The sequence below is a fragment of the Trachinotus anak genome, unplaced genomic scaffold (assembly GCF_046630095.1).
Source record: "Trachinotus anak isolate AG129_WGS33_773 ecotype Australia unplaced genomic scaffold, CSIRO_AGI_Tana_v1 ptg000003l, whole genome shotgun sequence".
Classification (NCBI taxonomy): Eukaryota; Metazoa; Chordata; class Actinopteri; order Carangiformes; family Carangidae; genus Trachinotus; species Trachinotus anak.
This window is the reverse complement of record NW_027273854.1, coordinates 11,539,961-11,558,956: the sequence shown is the minus strand read 5'-3', so window position 1 is coordinate 11,558,956 and position 18,996 is coordinate 11,539,961. Positions and strand designations below refer to the sequence as shown.

Sequence of the window (18,996 nt, the reverse complement as noted above, 5' to 3'; positions counted from 1 at the left end):
GGGGGTGTGGTGACAGAAAGCAGTTTCTGTTCATGAATGTTTCCCCTCTGTTATTGTAAAATGTGTTTCAGTTAAACTCCAGGGACACGATTTATAATTGTACGGATTTGTTATAATAAAATTAAGATTAAATTTGCTTCAGTGGAATCCAATATAATATTAAAACTAATTCAGAAGTGACTATGAAACCTTGCAATAGATATTTATTTCTATGGATCTAGTACATTTTCAAACCGCCTTTCAAAATATGCAGAGAATTGACCATTTGTGAATGAGTACCGCCAAAACCTGTGATACAATCTATCTTTTTCAGTTTTTGTTGATCTTGAGAGCCAGTGGCGACAGCTGTCTTTCCGACTGTCCAACCACACGTACAGTGCCGTGGTTAGCCCGGGATATTTCTAGAAGCTGTTGGTATTCACACAGAAACCAAAAACACAGACGGTCACACATCTTCACTGGGAAAAATGTTCCAACCAAAGGAGCTTTGAGCAACGTAGATGAAGTGGTATTTATATAAAGAGGATCCACTGATAACTAAATATCTCCGCCTAGAAGATTCACCAAATGAGCTCATCCTTCTTTCACAATCCCGCAGATTATTGTTGCCTAATCTTAACAGTCTATACATCTACATGTGGAATGTGACTTATCTGCAGTGAAAACACTCCACATCTTTAGCTTTGTCTAGATGAAAGGATGATTCAGTGTCTTGATTTGACTAAGGTATGAGTTAGAGGCATAAAACTATAACAGAATCTCTTTGTCTGAGACTATTGTCTGCCGATGTGCTCAGTAACTGATCCCAGTGTGTCTATTTGTGTGTGTATTTAGGATTAACTAAGGTGAAGTCTGGTGGTTTAGAGGTGTCCAGTGTCCCCTCCGGTGGGGCCGTGGTGTCTGCCGGTCCCAGATGGATGTCCTCTGTCTGGATGCTGGTCCTATGGAGGTGATCCTTAACAGCTCGGCAGGTAACGTGATACACAAATGTGCTGACTAAAGAACCTACATTTCACGCTTCGCAGAGCCTGCACCCACTTGGATCACCTTGCTACACACACATATATATCACACACAATTGGCCATTGGGATGTTGAAGCCCCTGTATGTGTGTTTGTGTGACAAAGAACATGTTGTCCCCCCCCCCCCTTCACTCCATGACATCAAGGGCTTGTACCCAATTTCGTGCCTATCTCAAAAATCAAAGACAAACAAAAACACTCCCGCCCCCTACCCCTCCTCCAATTCAAAGAGGTAGAGCAGAGAAGCAGAGCGACAGAAAGAAGAATGAAGAGAGGAAAAGCACTTCGAAGAGAGAGGCGGGTGTTTGAATACAGGCCTCGACAAGGCTGTCGAAAAAAGAGGCGCAGAAGAAAGGAGATGAATGAAAAGAGAGCGGTCCTTGCAGAGACGTTCTCCTAAGACCTGAATTGAGTGTGTGTGTTTACTCAGCCAGCAAATAACTCTGTACAGGGGGCATGGCCTTACTCTATACACCACACACACACGATCAAGTGGAAAGGGATGAAATGTCAGTTCCAATTGCAACTCGTTTTGGAAGTCTGAATGAATCTCATTCGCCATTTCTCCAAACTCAATGGCCTGTGTACGCTGGTGTTATCCAAATTCCAGTGGGAAAAGAGAGGCTTAGCTTAACTCCGTACTCTTTAATTGTCCACACGGCGACAATGCAGAGTGTGACTGGCTTAATATGAACACAAGATTAGGACTGTACCCACAGGCCTTACTCAGCTATGGGCCTTGTGTGACAACATGCACCAGTGTTTATGTGGGCTAATCTACAGTATACAGTATATTGCACTCAGCAGATTTAACTGCCTGCACTCTGGACTCCCTGACCTGGTGTTGAATATTAATACGTAACATGGCATACACGTGCAAACGCAATCATGCTTCAGCATATTCATAAAAAAAGCAGAAACAAACAAAGGAATGTAACTACAGACATAAACACACAAACACACACTTACCAAGGATGGAGACCTTGCTGAGGAACTCTTCATACATCTTTCTCTTCCTCAGTGTGCTACCCTGTAAAGAAAACAGAGGAGACACATGGACCACACTCACTGAAACTGTAAGGTAACGCTGCACATCTATGCTAAAACGATAATTGTGATTAGTCTGCAAAATACTGTGATCATAACATCTTGGTTTCAAGTAGTAGAACGGATTTACTGCAGTTTGGTTCCATAACAAATAGTTTTCTCTTCTCTCATTTGTAACAATTAGTATTTTTCACACTCTTTGGGTCTTGCTTCAGAAAGTGTCTCTCATACCGTCTTACTGAAGTCCTAATCTGAAATTTGAATAATTGCTACCTTAAGGAGCTGTTTCTAAGAGAGAGCCTCACACAAAAGCTGCACTTTGTTGTCACAAAATTAAAATTGTGAGCATCTCTAAATGACACAGCAATCCACTTTTTTCACACTTTCCTTGTCTGAGGATGATTAAACCATCCATTACACTTTGTGTCACCATGTTTCACCATATGTGGTATGTGTTGGATTTCTTTCTTTCTTCCTTTTTCACTGGAACTCAAAGTTTTACATTTCACTGTAACTTTTATTTTCACGCCGTGTGTAACAGAAGCACTTCATGCAACATCTGATCTTTAAGGCTGACTCAAAATTGAATGAATATGAGTACTGCCACCTTAAAGGCTATAAAATATGGAAACACTATGAATCGAAGCTACAGGAAAATATATGATTAATAGATCATGGTTCATGGGGTCAGACTTATGAAGGTGTGTATGAGCTTTGTGGTAATGTTCAATGCATGTGTGTGTCTGTGTGTGTGGCCCACCCCACCCACCAGGCAGGGGACTTTCCCCTCTCTGCCTCTGCCATGAACATCAGGTGCTTCCTGACAAGTCTAGACCCAGAGGACCCCTTCCCTAAATGCATTTTTCCTTTTTTCCCTCCTTCGTTGCACAGAGCCACTCAGCGAGAGCGGGAACATAATGAGAAAAAGAGAGAGTGAGGAGAGACGATCTTGTCCGCCCTGTGTCAGCCTTTGCATATGGAAATGATATATTGAGGCTTGGGGTGTCTTTAGTGCATAAGTGCCTGAGTCCCGCTGCTGCCTCTAATTTCATATAATTTCACATTTTGTCTTAAAAGGGGAGAAAATGTTCCCAAGTGAGTCAACGTCAAACTCAAAATCGTAAACAACTTGATTAAAGGAATTCTACCCTGCATTGCCTCCCTCCTGGATAAATGATTTGAGTCTGTGTGCATCTATGTGTGTGTATGTGTATGCAGAGAGAGAGAGAGAGAGAGAGAGAGAGAGAGAGAGAGAGAGAGAGAGAGAGAGAGAGAGAGAGAGAGAGAGACAGTGTGTGTGTGTGTAGAGCATGGTCTGTTTTTAGTTCTGCCACTTATATTACGTTGCTGTCTCTGCAGAGACAAAACTTCATGCTCATTAAGCAAGCAAATACAAACACTCACACATGTATACTCTACTTTTAACACAGTCTCACACACACCTACAAACAGACACACACACACACACACACACACACACACACACACACACACACACACACACACGTGCTCCATCCTCCACAGAGATGTTGAGTTGAGTTTCATAGCCTCCCCATAGAGCTCCTCAGACAGGCTTGCTGAGGTTAAAGGCTTACCGTGCGTTCATAACATTACATTACACAGAAGGTCTGATTTATGTGACTGGAGGAAGGAGGGCTGGGTGGGCCAGAGCAATGTCAGCACCATCAAGGTTTACTGGGGTAGATGGAATGAAAATGACACAAAATTTCTGATTCTAAAATTTCATGTTATCATTTATTTTGTTGGTTCACATCTTTTTTCTCTTTGCATGCCTTTTATCTGCATCTGTCCTTATCCTTCCTGCCTACTTGGGAGGGCCTGAGCACATGTTTCATGTACAAAACTCCCCTACTCCTGTTGGCCCTGATGTGTTCGCTCCTCCCGTGGTTAAAGATGAACCAGCTTCTGTGTCTGCTCGCTGTCTTTGAGGTAGAATCATCAAAGAGTTAAGGTGTGGAGCGAAGCCAAACTAAACCAACCGCACCTCATGCCCCATCCCCATCACCTTCATCTCTGTCCAATGTGTAACACTGGACCGCGATCCCCCTCCCCCTCTTGATTTTTTGATATGATTTCTCCTCGTCTCCTCTTGTCTTGTTGACAGTGGTCTGTTAGTTTGTTAATGGCTTTGTCTGTAGCTGTGTGTGTTTAATTACAAAGATGACACAACAAGGAGGGTATTGTATGACTGGCAGCAACACAATGGAGAGAGTGTATTTATCACAGGCAATGGTATTACATTGTTTACTAAATGCACTTTAGGATAAGAAGGAGAGGAGAAGGAGGTAGGGGATAAGGTGGTTCTGAGGGGCCGCCTCGGCTCTGAATTTACATGACAGTGATGTCTTCAAGAGCACATGCAAACATGAAGGTTCTCTAGAACAGGGCCGTATTTACCTATTATTTTCGTGATCACATGAAAAATACCCCTCTGAGGTTCTAAGGTGACACTTTCAAATATCTTGTTTTGTCCAACAATCAGTCCATAAGCCTAAGGTATTCAATTTAAAATGACATAAAATACAGAAAAGCAGGAAAACTTCACATTTGAGAAGCTAGAACCACAGAATATTTGTCATTTGTGTTTGAATAAATAACTGAAAAGATTAATTCATTATCAAAGTGGTGGGAATTTTACAATTTCAAGATGTGGAGATGCAGCTGAAAAGCATGGCTGGAGAGAGGCAGATGTGCAAACAATGAAAATTATGTTAGTGGCAGCACACCTTCCTGAGCTCCAAACTAATTAGCTACAGGCACAGGCACTCTCACACACACACACACACACACACACACACACACACACACATTCACAGACAGACAGAGAGAGAGAGAGAGAGAGAGAGAGAGAGAGAGAGAGAGGGAGAGAGAGGGAGAGAGAGAGAGAGAATGCTCACTGTGTTGGCCTAAGACATTGCCAGAATACCACACTTTATAAAAACAGCTTTACAAATCATTGACAGCAATAATTAACAACAGGTTCACATAATTGAATTCTGTTTCACCCCGTCTCCCCTCCTGCTGTTGCTGCTGGAAGAAACACAGGAATGAGAACTGGAGAGAGAGAGAGAGAGAGAGAGAGAGAGAGAGAGACAGAGAGAGAGAGAGAGAGAGAATCCTCTCAAAGAAAGGTTACCAGGGCAGACTGTGCCCTCAGTTAAACTATGTGAGGTGACATGAGTGCTGGGCAGACCAGTGCCAACTTTACACTGAGTTGAAAGGTCCAAAAACAAATCTTCTTCCATCTCTGTGGGTTCAAACTGTTTGACACAGAGCAGAGTTTTCACTGTTGATGAAAGCTCAGAGGCTCACAGGTGTTTGGAAGGTTAATTGGAGGCTATCTAATTTTTTTGGAACAAGGTGTTAGGAACATTTGAGGACATATTTAGTTGGGCATGGACACTCATACAGACACACACATACACACACAGTAATTAGTCATTCTAACATCATCCAAAATATGTGTGTGTGTATGTGAGTGGGTATGACAGCTAGGGCAGAGCACCTTGTGTTTCCAGTTTAAACATTTAGACATTCCTGCTAGATAAGCTCCTGGAGTTGGAAGTGTGTGTAGAGGCATTAGAGTTGACCCTCTCTCTCCTTTACAACCCTTGCTCACTCCCCTCCTTTAACTTGTTTTGCCCCTCTTCATCTAGAATCAGAACTAGAGGGACAATGAAATGGGAGGATTTTGAGAGAAAGATTAAACTGAATAAAGTATTTAAGGAGTTTTAAGTGGTCGTGTGGGAGAAAATACTGCAAGTAAAGGACCATGAATGATAAACTCATAGAGAGTCTACTACAGCAGACTTTCATTATCACAGTTATTCCTGCATTGTGTCATAGTGTGGATGTGGTTGATGTGTGTGTTTAAGGTCTTATCTTGTACATATGCCGGTGGTGCACTTGTTAAAATTTAAGCAGCTAAGCTACTTTCTTTGCCTGTTGGTGGCAATACTGATATGACTCGTACTAGTGTTCATTTCATTAACAAAAACTATGATAAACTTTTTTGACGATCTATTTTTCACAACAAAAACAAGACTAAAACTAAATAAAAAGAAATCTTTGAAAATGAGAACTATCATGAATGGACATAGGAGCACACAGTGTATCTCCTGATTACTTAACAGTTTCCTCTGCTGCCGAAAAAATCTCTTGTTCAGAATATGATTCAGCTGTTGTTGGAAGAAACAGATATATGGACTAAATTCAACCACAGTCCACTGAGAATTAGACAATAAGCAACGTCAAAACATCTGAGACAAACTACGAAAACATGGAGACAGAAGGCCAACATTTATAAAATATTTAGCTGATGTAACTATTAGGTGCTGTGGATGTGGAGGAAACATAAATGTTATTTTCAGTCAATATCTTTAGCGTTGCTATCAAGAGGAGTAAATAAATTCCAGGAATAATGTCGGCAGTCCATCTAAAAAGATGTTCGCTAAACAAAGATCACAATATTGATGTTATCTGACAATAAAGCGCCTCCTCTCAAACTAAACCCAGAAAATGAACAGCAGTGAACAGTGAACAAGTGAGTGAATCCATCTTCTGAATGACTGACTGCTCTACAGTGAACAGCACAGGTAGCTGCAGTAATGATAGGCTAGCAGGAACAATTGTACAAGATTAGATTGGAGAGAGCAGTTGCGTTCAGACAGTTTGGAAACGCTGACTTGATTTACTGAGGTTAAGTCAGTCTGCATATTACTGCATAGCAGAGTGACACTTTGTGAGAGACACCTGTAACCATGGTAGCTGTACACAAAGATGGTGACTGTAGTTTCAAAAATGCTTAAAAGAAATTAATTATGAATTAAAAATGTGTGACGAAAATGAGATGATCGTGTCATTGACAAAAACTAGACTAAAATGTCTTTGTTTTTTGTTGACTAAAACTAACAAAAATCAAAGGACTAAAATTTGACTAAAACTTATACAGAGTTTTGTCAAAAGACTAAAACTAAATGAAAATCAGTTGCCAAAATGAACACTAGCTGGTACAAGCTTGTTGGTAGGTGTTGAACAGGTCTCACTTCCGCCTGCTTAATGTGAATATGTTCCTCAGTGAGTTACAAGATGAGGCGCGTAAGGTGTAGCCTTAATTTTGCATGTGTTATTACAATGTTTATGTGCATCACAGCATTGTGCAGCCTCTTCTCTGAGAACAGGACATGCAATTCATTATGCACCTCTGTTACCTCATAAACATCTAATAGTAAAAAAATATTGATAGTAACTTGAATTAATTGCTACCAAACAAATTGTTCTGTTTTATAATCATGTAATTTAAATGGGTTATATGATATGTTATATGATGATCACATTTTTCCTTTCTCCACGCAAACAACCAGGCTGTTACAGAATGATAAGCCTGAGCGGCAATGTGTGCTGGGAGCTTGTACTTAACCCAGAGTGTGCTGAAGTTATACGAGTCAGTGTGTTGAAGTTCGTACCATGAGGATACGCCGGTAGCTGTCTCGGTCGATGCCCCACAGTTTGAGATCAGTCTTGGCCTTGACGGTGGCAGCTCTGGGAGTTCCATAGATCAGGGCCAGCTCTCCAAAACTACCTCCTTCTCCAATATTGGTCACCCACTCACCGTTCACGTACACCTGTAGACAGAGCAAGAAACAGAGTGATGGATAGGGTCTTAAATGCTTCTGAAGAATGTCAGTCAGTGCAGGGTGGCCTGTGAAGAACTTAATTTCTTCTGTCATTTCAACCTCTCTACCCGTCCTTAGACACCTTCCCAAACCCTTTTGCTGCCTCCCACTCCTCAGTTTCCAGCCTCCTTGATGTGCTCACTAGGCTTGTCCCTACGCATTTGATCCCCACTAAGCCCTCAGATGAGACCCTCTAAAAGGCTCTCTATCCCTCTTATCTCTCCATCTATCCCCTTTATTTCCTCTGTCTTGTCTTTCCTTTGATTTGGGAGTGATGGAGGACAGAAAGCTGTGGAAGACTTTGTGGGTCTTCTCTCAGATCTAAAACACATACATGCTTGGTCACTTACAAGCACATACACATGCACAGCTCTATTTAGGCCAGCCACTATAGCTCCACAGACAATACAACCTCATTGAGACTCATTCAGGTTGTCTCTGGGGCCATTACGGTTTCACCTGTTGACACACTATCCACTATCTTGTTGACTTAATAACAGAGAGAAGGGGGGGCGGGGGCGTTATTCCTCTGGTGGCTGCTGTGAATTGCCAGAATTGTTGCAAACCATTATCCAAGACTCAGAGTAGACCACAGGGGACTCATCCTTCAAAGAGCTGCTGACTGCTGGCTACAGTTATGTCAAGCCTAGAAGAACAATTATATGGATGTTGCAAAAGTGTTACATCAGAGCATACAGGTAATAGTATTTTTTTCCTGCACAGTTTCCCAATCTAATCCTCAAGTATCCCCTAACCTGAAAGTCTTTGTTTTCATTGTTGTACCTGTGGTCCCATTAGGTTTCACACACACTTGCATGCAACTCCTGGTGAGGAAGAGCTGTTTCAACTGATTAAACCTAAACCAGGTTTGCAAGAGTAAGGCTACACCATTTTATTCCAGCTTTACTGTTGCTGAAAAGGTGGTAGATAAGGAGTGAAACTGGAAACACTTGCACTATATTGAGTCAGCAGTGTGGAAAAGGTAAAATGGAGTTCACAATTAAAAAGATTTAAGCAATGTCTGCTGTCTCACAGCTGTCACTGATTTTTAAATAGACAAATATCTACAGCAAAGTGTGTGCGCCTGGTGGTAATTAAGAAGCAAACAAATCACAAGAACTGGAAGGTGGATGAGCAGGCAATTTTGCTATGTATTTCTGTTTATAGTTACTTGGAGTGTTTTTTCCCGCAAGATGTGTGAGTGTGTGTGAAAGGGGGTCTGTCTCTATTTGTTAAGTACTTCAGTGAATTATCTTAAGATCTTTCCTCACAAAATCAGATATAAAGGTTTAATTTCCCATATGAATACAGGCCAATGTCTCCAAGTGGATGCATCGGAGGGGTGTTTACATCAGTGGCAGCGGTTGTCATCTTTCAGGCTGTTTATGGGATGCCAGAAGATTTACACTCTGTCTAATGAGAGACATCTCCACACTTCAATAACCATGGCTGGAGGCAGCAGCTGTCTGTAGAGAAAGAGGGTTGGATGGCGGGGTGAGGTGAACCAGACACAGATGAGCACGGGGTTTGGGTGGAGGTGAGTCAGAGGTAAGGGATCTTCACCCAGCTTGGGTGCAGAATGACATGGTCCTGGGAGAGGGAGCAGATGCCTAAGATTCACCGAAGGCAGATAGAAAGAGGTTGAAGTCCCAGCCCAGAGCAGACCACCTCCAGGTTAAGGTTAAATTAGCTTAAGGCAAGTTATGAGTATCAACTTGTGGTAAAAAGATAGGCTCTTCCTTACACCCAACTAGAGCAAGTGTTTTAACACACTAACTGCTTGAAACAAGACAAGCCACAGACTGTAAGATTAGTGGTGAAAACAGTGTTCCCACTAAAAAGCCTCTATTGTAAGAGTAAGATTATCATACACTGAATATCAGATGTTGCACAAGACTACCTTACACTGAGGACAGCTGAGGTGAAGAGAAAAAAAAAATAATCATGGAAGGAAAAAGCACAGGAATATCTGCAGATGTGTGATAGTACTCAAACTTTATTATACTGAACAGGCAATGTATTATCAGGCCTGAAGTAGACCAGGGTCAAATGTTGCCTGTTCAGTCTAAACTATTTTGAGAGCTACAATCAGGTTTATGGATACTCTCACTTTTTCCTTCAGTGAATTTCCTGTCTTGAACTTGGCCTAAATTTAGGAATGGATGTGTACACTTCTACCTTTCTGTAGAAAACATTCATGGCACACAACCGTTTCACTAAAATCTAGAAAAAAGCCTCATAACTTATCTAATCTTTTTTTAAATTACATCACACAAAACAATACAAGTCAATACAGTGTTTTAGAAGAGTTGTTTTTGTCTATCAAGGCACCATCTCTACTGGCAGTACTTCTTACTAGGTGTCTCTCAGGTGGGCTGACTATATCGGCACGCTTGGCCAAGCTTGCCAACCTGCTTCTCTCTCCTCCTACTCTCTGTCCCTATGCTCACCGCCGTAAGCCGATAAGGTCACTTCCTGTTTAACTTTCCGTCAGCTCCTGTTTTATCTGTCCACTTAACTCTATCACTCCGTGTCAGGCTTGCTAAGACAAAAGACGTTCTCAGTTTGGCTGCCTTCACAGAGCGCTGGACTCTATAGCGCCATGTTCAGATTGTCATCAGAGTGGAACCAAACTTTGAGGAGAACAAAACATGGGGGCAACCCGATACAACCCGTCCATTGTGATAGGGAAACACTGTTGGAATATGAGTGGAGAAGGCTGGGTTTTCCCACTGAGTCACAATCCTTTTGGCTTACCCTTAAAAACAGGTGAAAAATAAATACTAATTTATTGGGAATGGTGTGCTTTAATCCATTTCACTGATAATGAAATAAATGAATCTAAAGAAAGAATGAATGAGAATGAATGAAAGTGTGCTCCATGTCGGCCACTTACGTCCACTTCACCTTGGTCAATCACATAGAAGTTGTCTCCTTCATCGCCTGGAGGGAAGAGAAGGGGAAATGGGAGTTTGTGAGGGAGCAGAAAAAATCAGGAGAAATACCTGGCTTTGAACCAACAGGAAAGCTTATTCCTCCTGTTACTTCCACCTCCTCCTTAAGTTCTCAAAGGTGGCTTTTTAAACCATTAAACCAAAGTGAGGAACAACTCTGTGGATTAAGAGATTAAAATGATCTGTCAAACAGATGGACCACAGTTTTCTGCAGGAGGACAATAACAAGTTGAGAGCTTGTTGGGATTTGAATATCCTGAAATATACACATTAACACACACAGGCACATATTTCCTCACACTCTCCTCCTCATATCTGTCAATTTCTATACCTTCTCCTAAAAAAAAGAAACAGTTCAAATTGTTGTCTTGTGTACATTCATCTTTGGGTCTTTATATATTGACAGATTCTAAAAGCTTCAGAACAGACCCAGTGTCAAAGATGCTGATGCCTCCTCCAGAATGCATATTTCAATGGGCCTGACATTATCTTTGTGAAATAGGGCCCTTGCCAGCAGAAAGTTGCAGCAACAGCAGAGTTCATTACTGTTGCTTCTGTGGCTTAATAGTGGAAATTCTGAAACAGAGGTGCCTGAGCGTGCAGACCTACAACACCTCAGTAGTGTACAGAGATTCATAGTACACTGTACAACTACAGATGTTAGCTACATTTATTCTTTTCAAGACAATGCTACTCTGTGCAGTGAATAGGCAAAGACACACACTTCATGATATTTTAAGATATAGAAAATGTGAACAAAAAATGGCTACAAATGGTAGAGCCATGCTAGGTGTAACATGAGGCTGTAATGCTAACTACCCTCGGAAAGAAATTTGTAAGACTGATGGAGAAAACTTAGTGCTCTTACCACTTGTTGAGCAAAAAGAAGTTAGATGAAAAAAGATCTATATCACTCCCAAACATGTACCGCACAAATATAGCTGGAGCCAGGAGCCTGTTAGCTTCCTGAATCCTCTTCTTGTTGCTTCACAACAGTTTTCATATTGTAAAACTATCATTTGGTCCAAGGGTTGCCCGTGTAAAAAAGTCATGGTGTTGCCTAAATCATAAGAGTTTTATTCTGTGAGTAGTGGGCATTTTAGGACATTTCAGACTCAGCTTGTCAGAAAAGACACGTCTTGTCATGATTTGGCATGACATTGCCCATATCTATGCTCCCTGCTAGTAGAGGGCATGTTTTAATGTCTGCTTGCCAAAAGAAAAAAATGCTGAAATTGTGGATACAATTTTAATAAGAATAAATCATATATGCTATCCCTCACTTGCTATATCAGATATACCCAATAAGGGTACCTGTTATATGTGCAAGCCTGCAACTCAAAATGTGTTCTGGTTTGCTGAATGGATCCCTGCTGTGTCACTGATGGGAGCGTGCTGTGCTCTCAAAGTGAACTCTAACCCTTGAAGCGAGCCATAGGATCTGGTAGGCTGACGTCTGCTAAAAGCATCTAGTCTGGAGATAAGGCTGAAAAATGGCAAAGTGTTCCTTTAATTATGCTATCTGTTACATAGGGCAGAGGAGGAAATCCTTAAAAAGGACTGACAGCCATGAGCACTGTGAAGCCTTCCCTGCAGCTACCTCTTACAATAAGATAAAATACAACTCCATTCACAGGTACAAGTGGGTAATGATGCATGAATATACATGACACAAGTATGCATGTGTATGCATTTCATAGGTACCGAGTAAGGGTGTGTATGTGTGTATGTGTTCTTGTGTGAATGTTCACCTAAAGAGTTGAAAGGCTGGGAGTGCCCTGTGTGTAAAGTTCACAGGAGTTCACACGGCTAATTAATACTGAGTGGAGAGTGCTCGTTAATCATACAGCGCTATTTGTCACACAAAATGCTCCTTGTCCGTCTGATGGTCCGTCCATGGAGACCCCAGACACACAAACACACACACAACCTGCTGCAACCTGGCCCTCTGCTATCTCCTTCTTACTGTCTCTGCCTCTCTCTCTCTCTTTCATCTCATCTATCTTTCTTTCAATTCCCTCTCGCTCCGTCTTTCTTCTCTTCTACTCTTCCTGTCTTTTATCACTTTGGTTCTCAAGCCTTTGTTTTGCACCCTTCCAATCCCCCTGTGCCTGAGAGTGCAGGCAAATATTTGACCAGAGTGTGCACAAACACACAGGCGCACACAGGCACGCACGCACACACACACACACACACACACACACACACACACACACACACACACAGACTGGTGTGCTCTGTGAGGCCTCGTTTCAACACAAGATAATTGTCGTACACACTGTTAAGGTTCTTTGGTTTTGCTCAAAAGGACAGCATGAGTTAAATCCTCGGCCTCTAAGGTGTTTTGTACCCAAAATGCTTGTGTACCATAAAGTGAAACATGTCTATTTGTCATAGTTGATTGTTGGAATTTTTCTAGTTTGGAATCATCCATAAAATTTTCCTTTTGATCACAGACCCAGTTGCTTATGACTTCAAATGCTGGATACATGTCAAAAACCACAATGAAAATAACTTGATATATTATATCAGACAATAGATTACAATGAAAATACCTCTATCTTCCATTTTGCATGTTATGATAGAGTAAATTCTCCCTTTGTTTAAATACCGCTCCAGCCTCAGAGTCAATAACTCCTTGCTGTGTCTAAACAGTGTGTGATGGGCCAGTAGCAAGGGTGGTGTCTTGAAGCTGTACAGTAGTCCAGACATTAGCAATGACATCAGCACTGTATATACTATATACCCCACTATATAGCATATATAACAATGGGCTGTCTGGGTCTGGGGGCCCTGCAAAGTTAGCTAGACTTATTATCACCAAATTAGGCCTGATATAGTCCTGGATGCTGACTTGGAGTAGTTGGGAGTGACTGAGCGAGTGTGTGTCCCAGCACTGACAGTTTTCCCTCACCTAACATCCATGTGAGTGTGTTTGCAAGGCATGCTCTACAAGTGTAGCCTATGTGATTTTGTGCAGGTGTGAACATAGTATTATCTGAAAGTGGGCATTTGTCTGTGAGAATGTGTGTTCTTTCGGTGTTTTAAATATGTGGTTAAACATGTCTGCGTCTGTGTTTGATAGGAGTTTGAGTGAGGGGCACTGGAAAAATACAGTCTGGCCCTGCTACACTCTGTGTTCCTTCAAAGTCCAGGGATGTCTAGAGTGGAGGCTTTGACGACTGTGGTTAGGCAGAGAAGAGAGATCTGACATCTGGTGCAGACTGAGGGAATGTGAGAGTGAGGCAAGGAGAGGAAAAGGGAGGGAAACATGGGTGTAACAGGATAAAGTGAATGTGAGTCTTGGTGGCAATGCAATTCATGCATTCTTTTAAATAAAGCCATTGAAGGGAATCAGTGAGAATGGCATCTTAATTGTTTCCTTTTCACTTAAGTGGCTGAGTGAATCAAATACATGCAAATGTGATGTAATTCACAAAAGTTGTTCGAACATCGCCTTTAATATTAATATCTTCATTACCTATTTCAGTATATATCATAAGTGCTGTTATTCCGCAGGGAATACACTTGAGATGTTGGCTTTTTGGTTAGATTTCTTTCCTTAAGCAAAACTACCAGTAATTTATCATTTTTAATTTACTATTTCAAGTGCTGAGCTCTTTGAAAAATAGAGTTTCAACAGTTTTCATAAAAGTGGATACCCAAATTGTAATATACTCTACAGGCTACACATGACTGCACAAAGTAACCTAAACAGAACATTTCTACATACCTTGCTGGATGACTGTTTCTCCTGCAATGTGAGTGACCGGGAACATGGCATCAAATATGTCACTGGGGAGTTAAAAGACAGAGGGTAGAAGAAGAAGGGAGAAGGAAAGAGAGGGGGAGAACATGGTTATTACCAACATACCTGCTATTACAGTAAATAACCCACAGTTCTTCTGAACTGTTTACTCACTCAAACACAAAAACATACAGTGCACACACGAGAGTTTCTTCCATGGAAGAGCAGCATGATTGAAATGACAGAGCGGCCGTCATCACTGTGTCCACTCTATCAGCCAAAGATACAGACCTGGGAACTCTGGATGACCCCAACACATGCACAAACACACACACACACACACACACACACACACACACACACACACACACACACACACACACACACACACTTGCATGAAACACACCCACCTGGATGAATATACAACTGATTTCTCCATCATCATCCACATCCAACCAAACACCCACAATCCTCAGTTAAAACCATCATAAAGAACAAACAACTCATTAACACATAAGAGAATATTATCATGAGATAAGTCAGCATCACAAAGCTATAGCACTTTCCCTGCATCTTTACATTGTATTAGTAAGGCGCATAGGCTTAAACATGACTTTGAGTTGTTACACAACATGATCACAGCCTGTATCACTGATTGTATCTTCTAAAAGAAGCACTGAGAAAACAAACAAAATGATGGCTGTGCCTAAGCACTTAATTTCTGTTTCAGCCCGGCAGGGAAAGCGCCTGTTGGACTGTTCCTAATCGGGTCGTTTAAATGCATGAAGCCTCAGCAGATTAGAGTTCCACTGCTGGGATGTGTTGGGACAAGAGAAAACTCAGTATCCTTCCTCTCCTCCTCTCTGCCCGTCTCACACCTTCGGGGTATATTTATCTATCTAATCAGTTGCATACCACCCGTCTTATAGAGAAATATAGAAAAAACAATAAAAGAGGGTCAGGCATATCAAAGACATACAAGACCTGCTGAGTGAACGTGGGGCAAGTTGGAGCCCGTTCTTGCTTGTGTGTCTGTGTAAGTGTGTATGTCACTGAATGTGTGTATTTGAGCCAGCCTGTCGGCGTCTGAGTATATATTGCCTATGAAAACACACAGGTTCGTACAAAATAATGTGTGGGTGTTGAATATGTGTTCATGATGGTACACCAGACTATGCAGCACTTAGAAATGAAAAGGGTTACACAGCCAAACACACCTTGCTGCACCACAAACATGAAAGTATTGCTTTACTTGAACCTTCCCAGTAAAAAAAAATAATAATAATTGCAGGTCAACAGATGTTGGGGAAAGATCTGACGCTGTTATTGAGTGGTTTGGAGGTGAACGGACCCTGCTGGTATTTGTTTATGTGACACTGAATAAAGAGCAGACTTAAGAAGGTGGATTTGGGCCAACTTCACCCACAGGTAGGCCCTGTGCAATGCAGCTGGCCACTGACTCACATGTCCTCAAGGACACACACACACACATCTACAAAAAACACACTCACTCTTTGAAGTGTACAAGCATGAGCTAAAAGATGCACAGACACACTTGGGTACTTTCACATACAATACAATCTCCAGTACATACACATGGTACTATGCATGCAACAGATACACTCAGCGGTGCATGTTCATGCACACACACACACACACACTTGTAAGAACAACATATTTAAGCACTGGCATTTGTGATGAAAACACACATACTGGCACTCTCATACGACATGCAAACTCAAACTCTTTGATGGTGATTAGTCAGTGCAACATCTGCAGGAGTGGCCTCAACTCTCCACACATCTGTGACCACCTGCGCTCGGCATGGAGTCTGTTTATTCAGGGAGCTTCAGAGCGGTGAGTTTCAGGTCACGTATAACTAATAATATGTGGTTTATGAAAATAATTACCAACAGCACGAGAACAGAGTAAGAATACTAAAGAACAATCTGGTACTCACAAGTCATTAACTTTTGTGTCATAACTTAAAAAATATATTTCGCCATCTGACTCACAATAGGTTGCACTTTGGTATGTGCTCTTCAGTAGTGATGATGATGAGAGCAATGATGATGCATCGTGCAGCTAGTAGGATGTTTGAGACTGAGCTACATAGTCATAATGAGAGGATCAAAGGCAACCAAGCCTGTGTTTAGGTAATTACCCTTGACCACCTCTCTCCTCCATGCCCTGCCTCTCGTTGGATGCATCAGTGAACACAACAAAGACACTTATGCAGGTAATTACTTCCTTTCATTTCTACCTGTCTCTTTTTCCCTTTCTTCATCTCCAACTTCCTCCCTGTCTGTTCTCAATCACTTTTTCTCTTCCTTTCCCCCCCTCAATCACCCCTTTCTTCCCTCTAATTGGCTCCCTGCCCCACCTATTTCTCCCATCTATTGGCCTATCGCGCCCCCCCCCCCCCCCCCCCCCGCCTTTCCCAGATGAAGTGATTAATCTTGTCCTTTCCGCTACCTGTAGCCCCACTGACCTTATGAAAAGGCTGAGGGCTAACAATGGATGTGCTGTTCTGACAGAGACAGACAGAAAAGACAGAAAGAGACAGAGAGACCCTGCAGACTCTGAGGGGGCTAGGAAGTTCACCTCCACCCTAGGGAGAGAGACAAAGCTTCTGTCATGGTTGAGATATGTGGAGATACTTCCCTGAAACACATGTGTATGTGCCTTCAGACATGCTCAGTGTTACACATGAATGCAAGAACATGCAGAAATGCATCCGTGTAAATACCCAGTTGTTAATTACTTTCATAATATCCTTGCTGACATCATTCTGATCTTATTTGAAATCCTTACAATCTATCCCCCTGTGCACATCGAGTCTTGGTACAGATGACATCACATTGACAGTGCATAGCCCATTGTGCTCTTTTGTATCACAGGAAGTAGCAGCTAGAGATAATGGCACTTGTATAATAATCTGAGTCACTATCAAGGCAGTGAAGCAGCAGTTTTATGTTCAAAGGATGAATAGATGATGCCAAAAGATGAAGTCATGGGTAGAATTATCCTCAAAATGGATACAATTAGAAAGAAGAGACACCTTCATGTAACGCCCCGCATTGTACTGTGCTGTGCTCATAATGAAACTGAAGAAAATCCTGAAAAAAAAACAAGGAAGATTAAGTAAGCTTCACTAAAATGTAGCTGCCACAAGTTGAGAGACTGTGTGTGTCTATGCATGTGTGTGGGAATGACAGGAAAAGTTTATGTGCTCCTTCACTCTCTTTTTACACACATGCACACAACAACGCAGCAACAGGCTATTATTGTTCTCAAACACCCATAAAGATGCGGTTAGCTTGGGGGATTTCAGTCATTAATGAAATAAAATCAGGCCTGCTTGTTGTAGCTGGACTGCTTGTTGTTCTTCCTGGTTGGCATTGATGGTGCTTCTCTCTCATTTCTTTCCTCCTTCTTTTTAAATTTCCCCTACAACACAGCTGTTTATTTGTTCAGCAGCAGACATCTTATCTCTTACTACTTCTATACACAGCACTAGCATTATGCCATTAACACCAAAGGGCTCTTTCACAGTGCAGCGTGCCGCCATGTCTTTGTGTTTCTTAATGGGCCACAGAATGTTGAGTTACACAAGTCCTTCATGGGGAACCCATCCAGATTTCTCACTCTGTCTGGGTGGAAGAGGTTTTGTAATAACCAAAATAATCAACAACTGCACCGCATATGGGAACTTCCCTGCTCTCCAAGCTGTGTGCCACTGGTCTGGCTGGCACAGTATTCATGCCGCAAGTGTTTGAAGGATTAATTTTCACTACAGTTGATAGTAATTCAGATTACTTGTTCTGGCAAATCAGAACAATAGTCTTTGTTTTGCAAGTTGACACAAATCCATGATACAAGTAATGGCCTGAGGACACCAAATGTATACTCATCTTATATAATATGTTTAAAGGGGCTGTTTGTACGTTTTCTCTGCCACTGAACGTGGTTTCTTGCCAGGCGCAGGTGGTGGTGATGGTCTTTTGCCAAGACCTTCAACCATTGTTGAGTTTACAATACAAGAGGTTATAATACACCCTCTGAGCGGCACTACTTCTTCAGAGCAGACTGGAGGCTAAGGCGACTTGGTATTGGAAAGTCATGAGAAGGCCACACTGGAGCTAGCTGGTAAGCATGCTAACTTCAGCAAAAGAAAAAAAGTGAGGGAAATAGAAGCAAAACAAGAATCAACACTGTGTTGTCTTTCACTGCTGGAGACAGACTCTTAGTGAGTAAAGGCATTAAGTTTGATGCTGAACTCTCAACGTTTCATCTAGAATGGTACATAAACAGCTGTTAGTTAACATTGGCTATGTAGCAACAGCAAAACTTACAAATAGCTCCTTTAAGTTTTGTAGGCTAACAAAGGCAGCAGGCAGCAGAGTGACATGGTGATCATCCTAAAGCTGCCTAACTCTGACCTCACTATAGATGCAGTAGAGCAGACAAATCCCCTCAGGGATGAATAGAGCATTATGAAACGATACAAGAATCTGTCAAAGGACAGA

The 18,996-nt window shown here is 41.8% G+C and overlaps 1 protein-coding gene across 2 annotated transcripts in view; it reads right to left on the bottom strand.

Annotated features, from left to right (window-relative positions):
- The window catches only part of prkar1b (protein kinase, cAMP-dependent, regulatory, type I, beta), a 65,415-nt gene that overhangs the window by 10,300 nt on the left and 36,119 nt on the right, over positions 1-18,996 (bottom strand). For both annotated transcript variants that reach the window (XM_071473652.1, XM_071473653.1), the window contains 4 exons: positions 14,453-14,514; positions 10,662-10,708; positions 7,556-7,714; positions 1,992-2,052 (listed from right to left, as the gene is read on the bottom strand). In XM_071473652.1, coding sequence (XP_071329753.1) covers positions 1,992-2,052; positions 7,556-7,714; positions 10,662-10,708; positions 14,453-14,514 — 329 coding nt within the window. The remainder of the gene's footprint in view (positions 1-1,991; positions 2,053-7,555; positions 7,715-10,661; positions 10,709-14,452; positions 14,515-18,996) is intronic.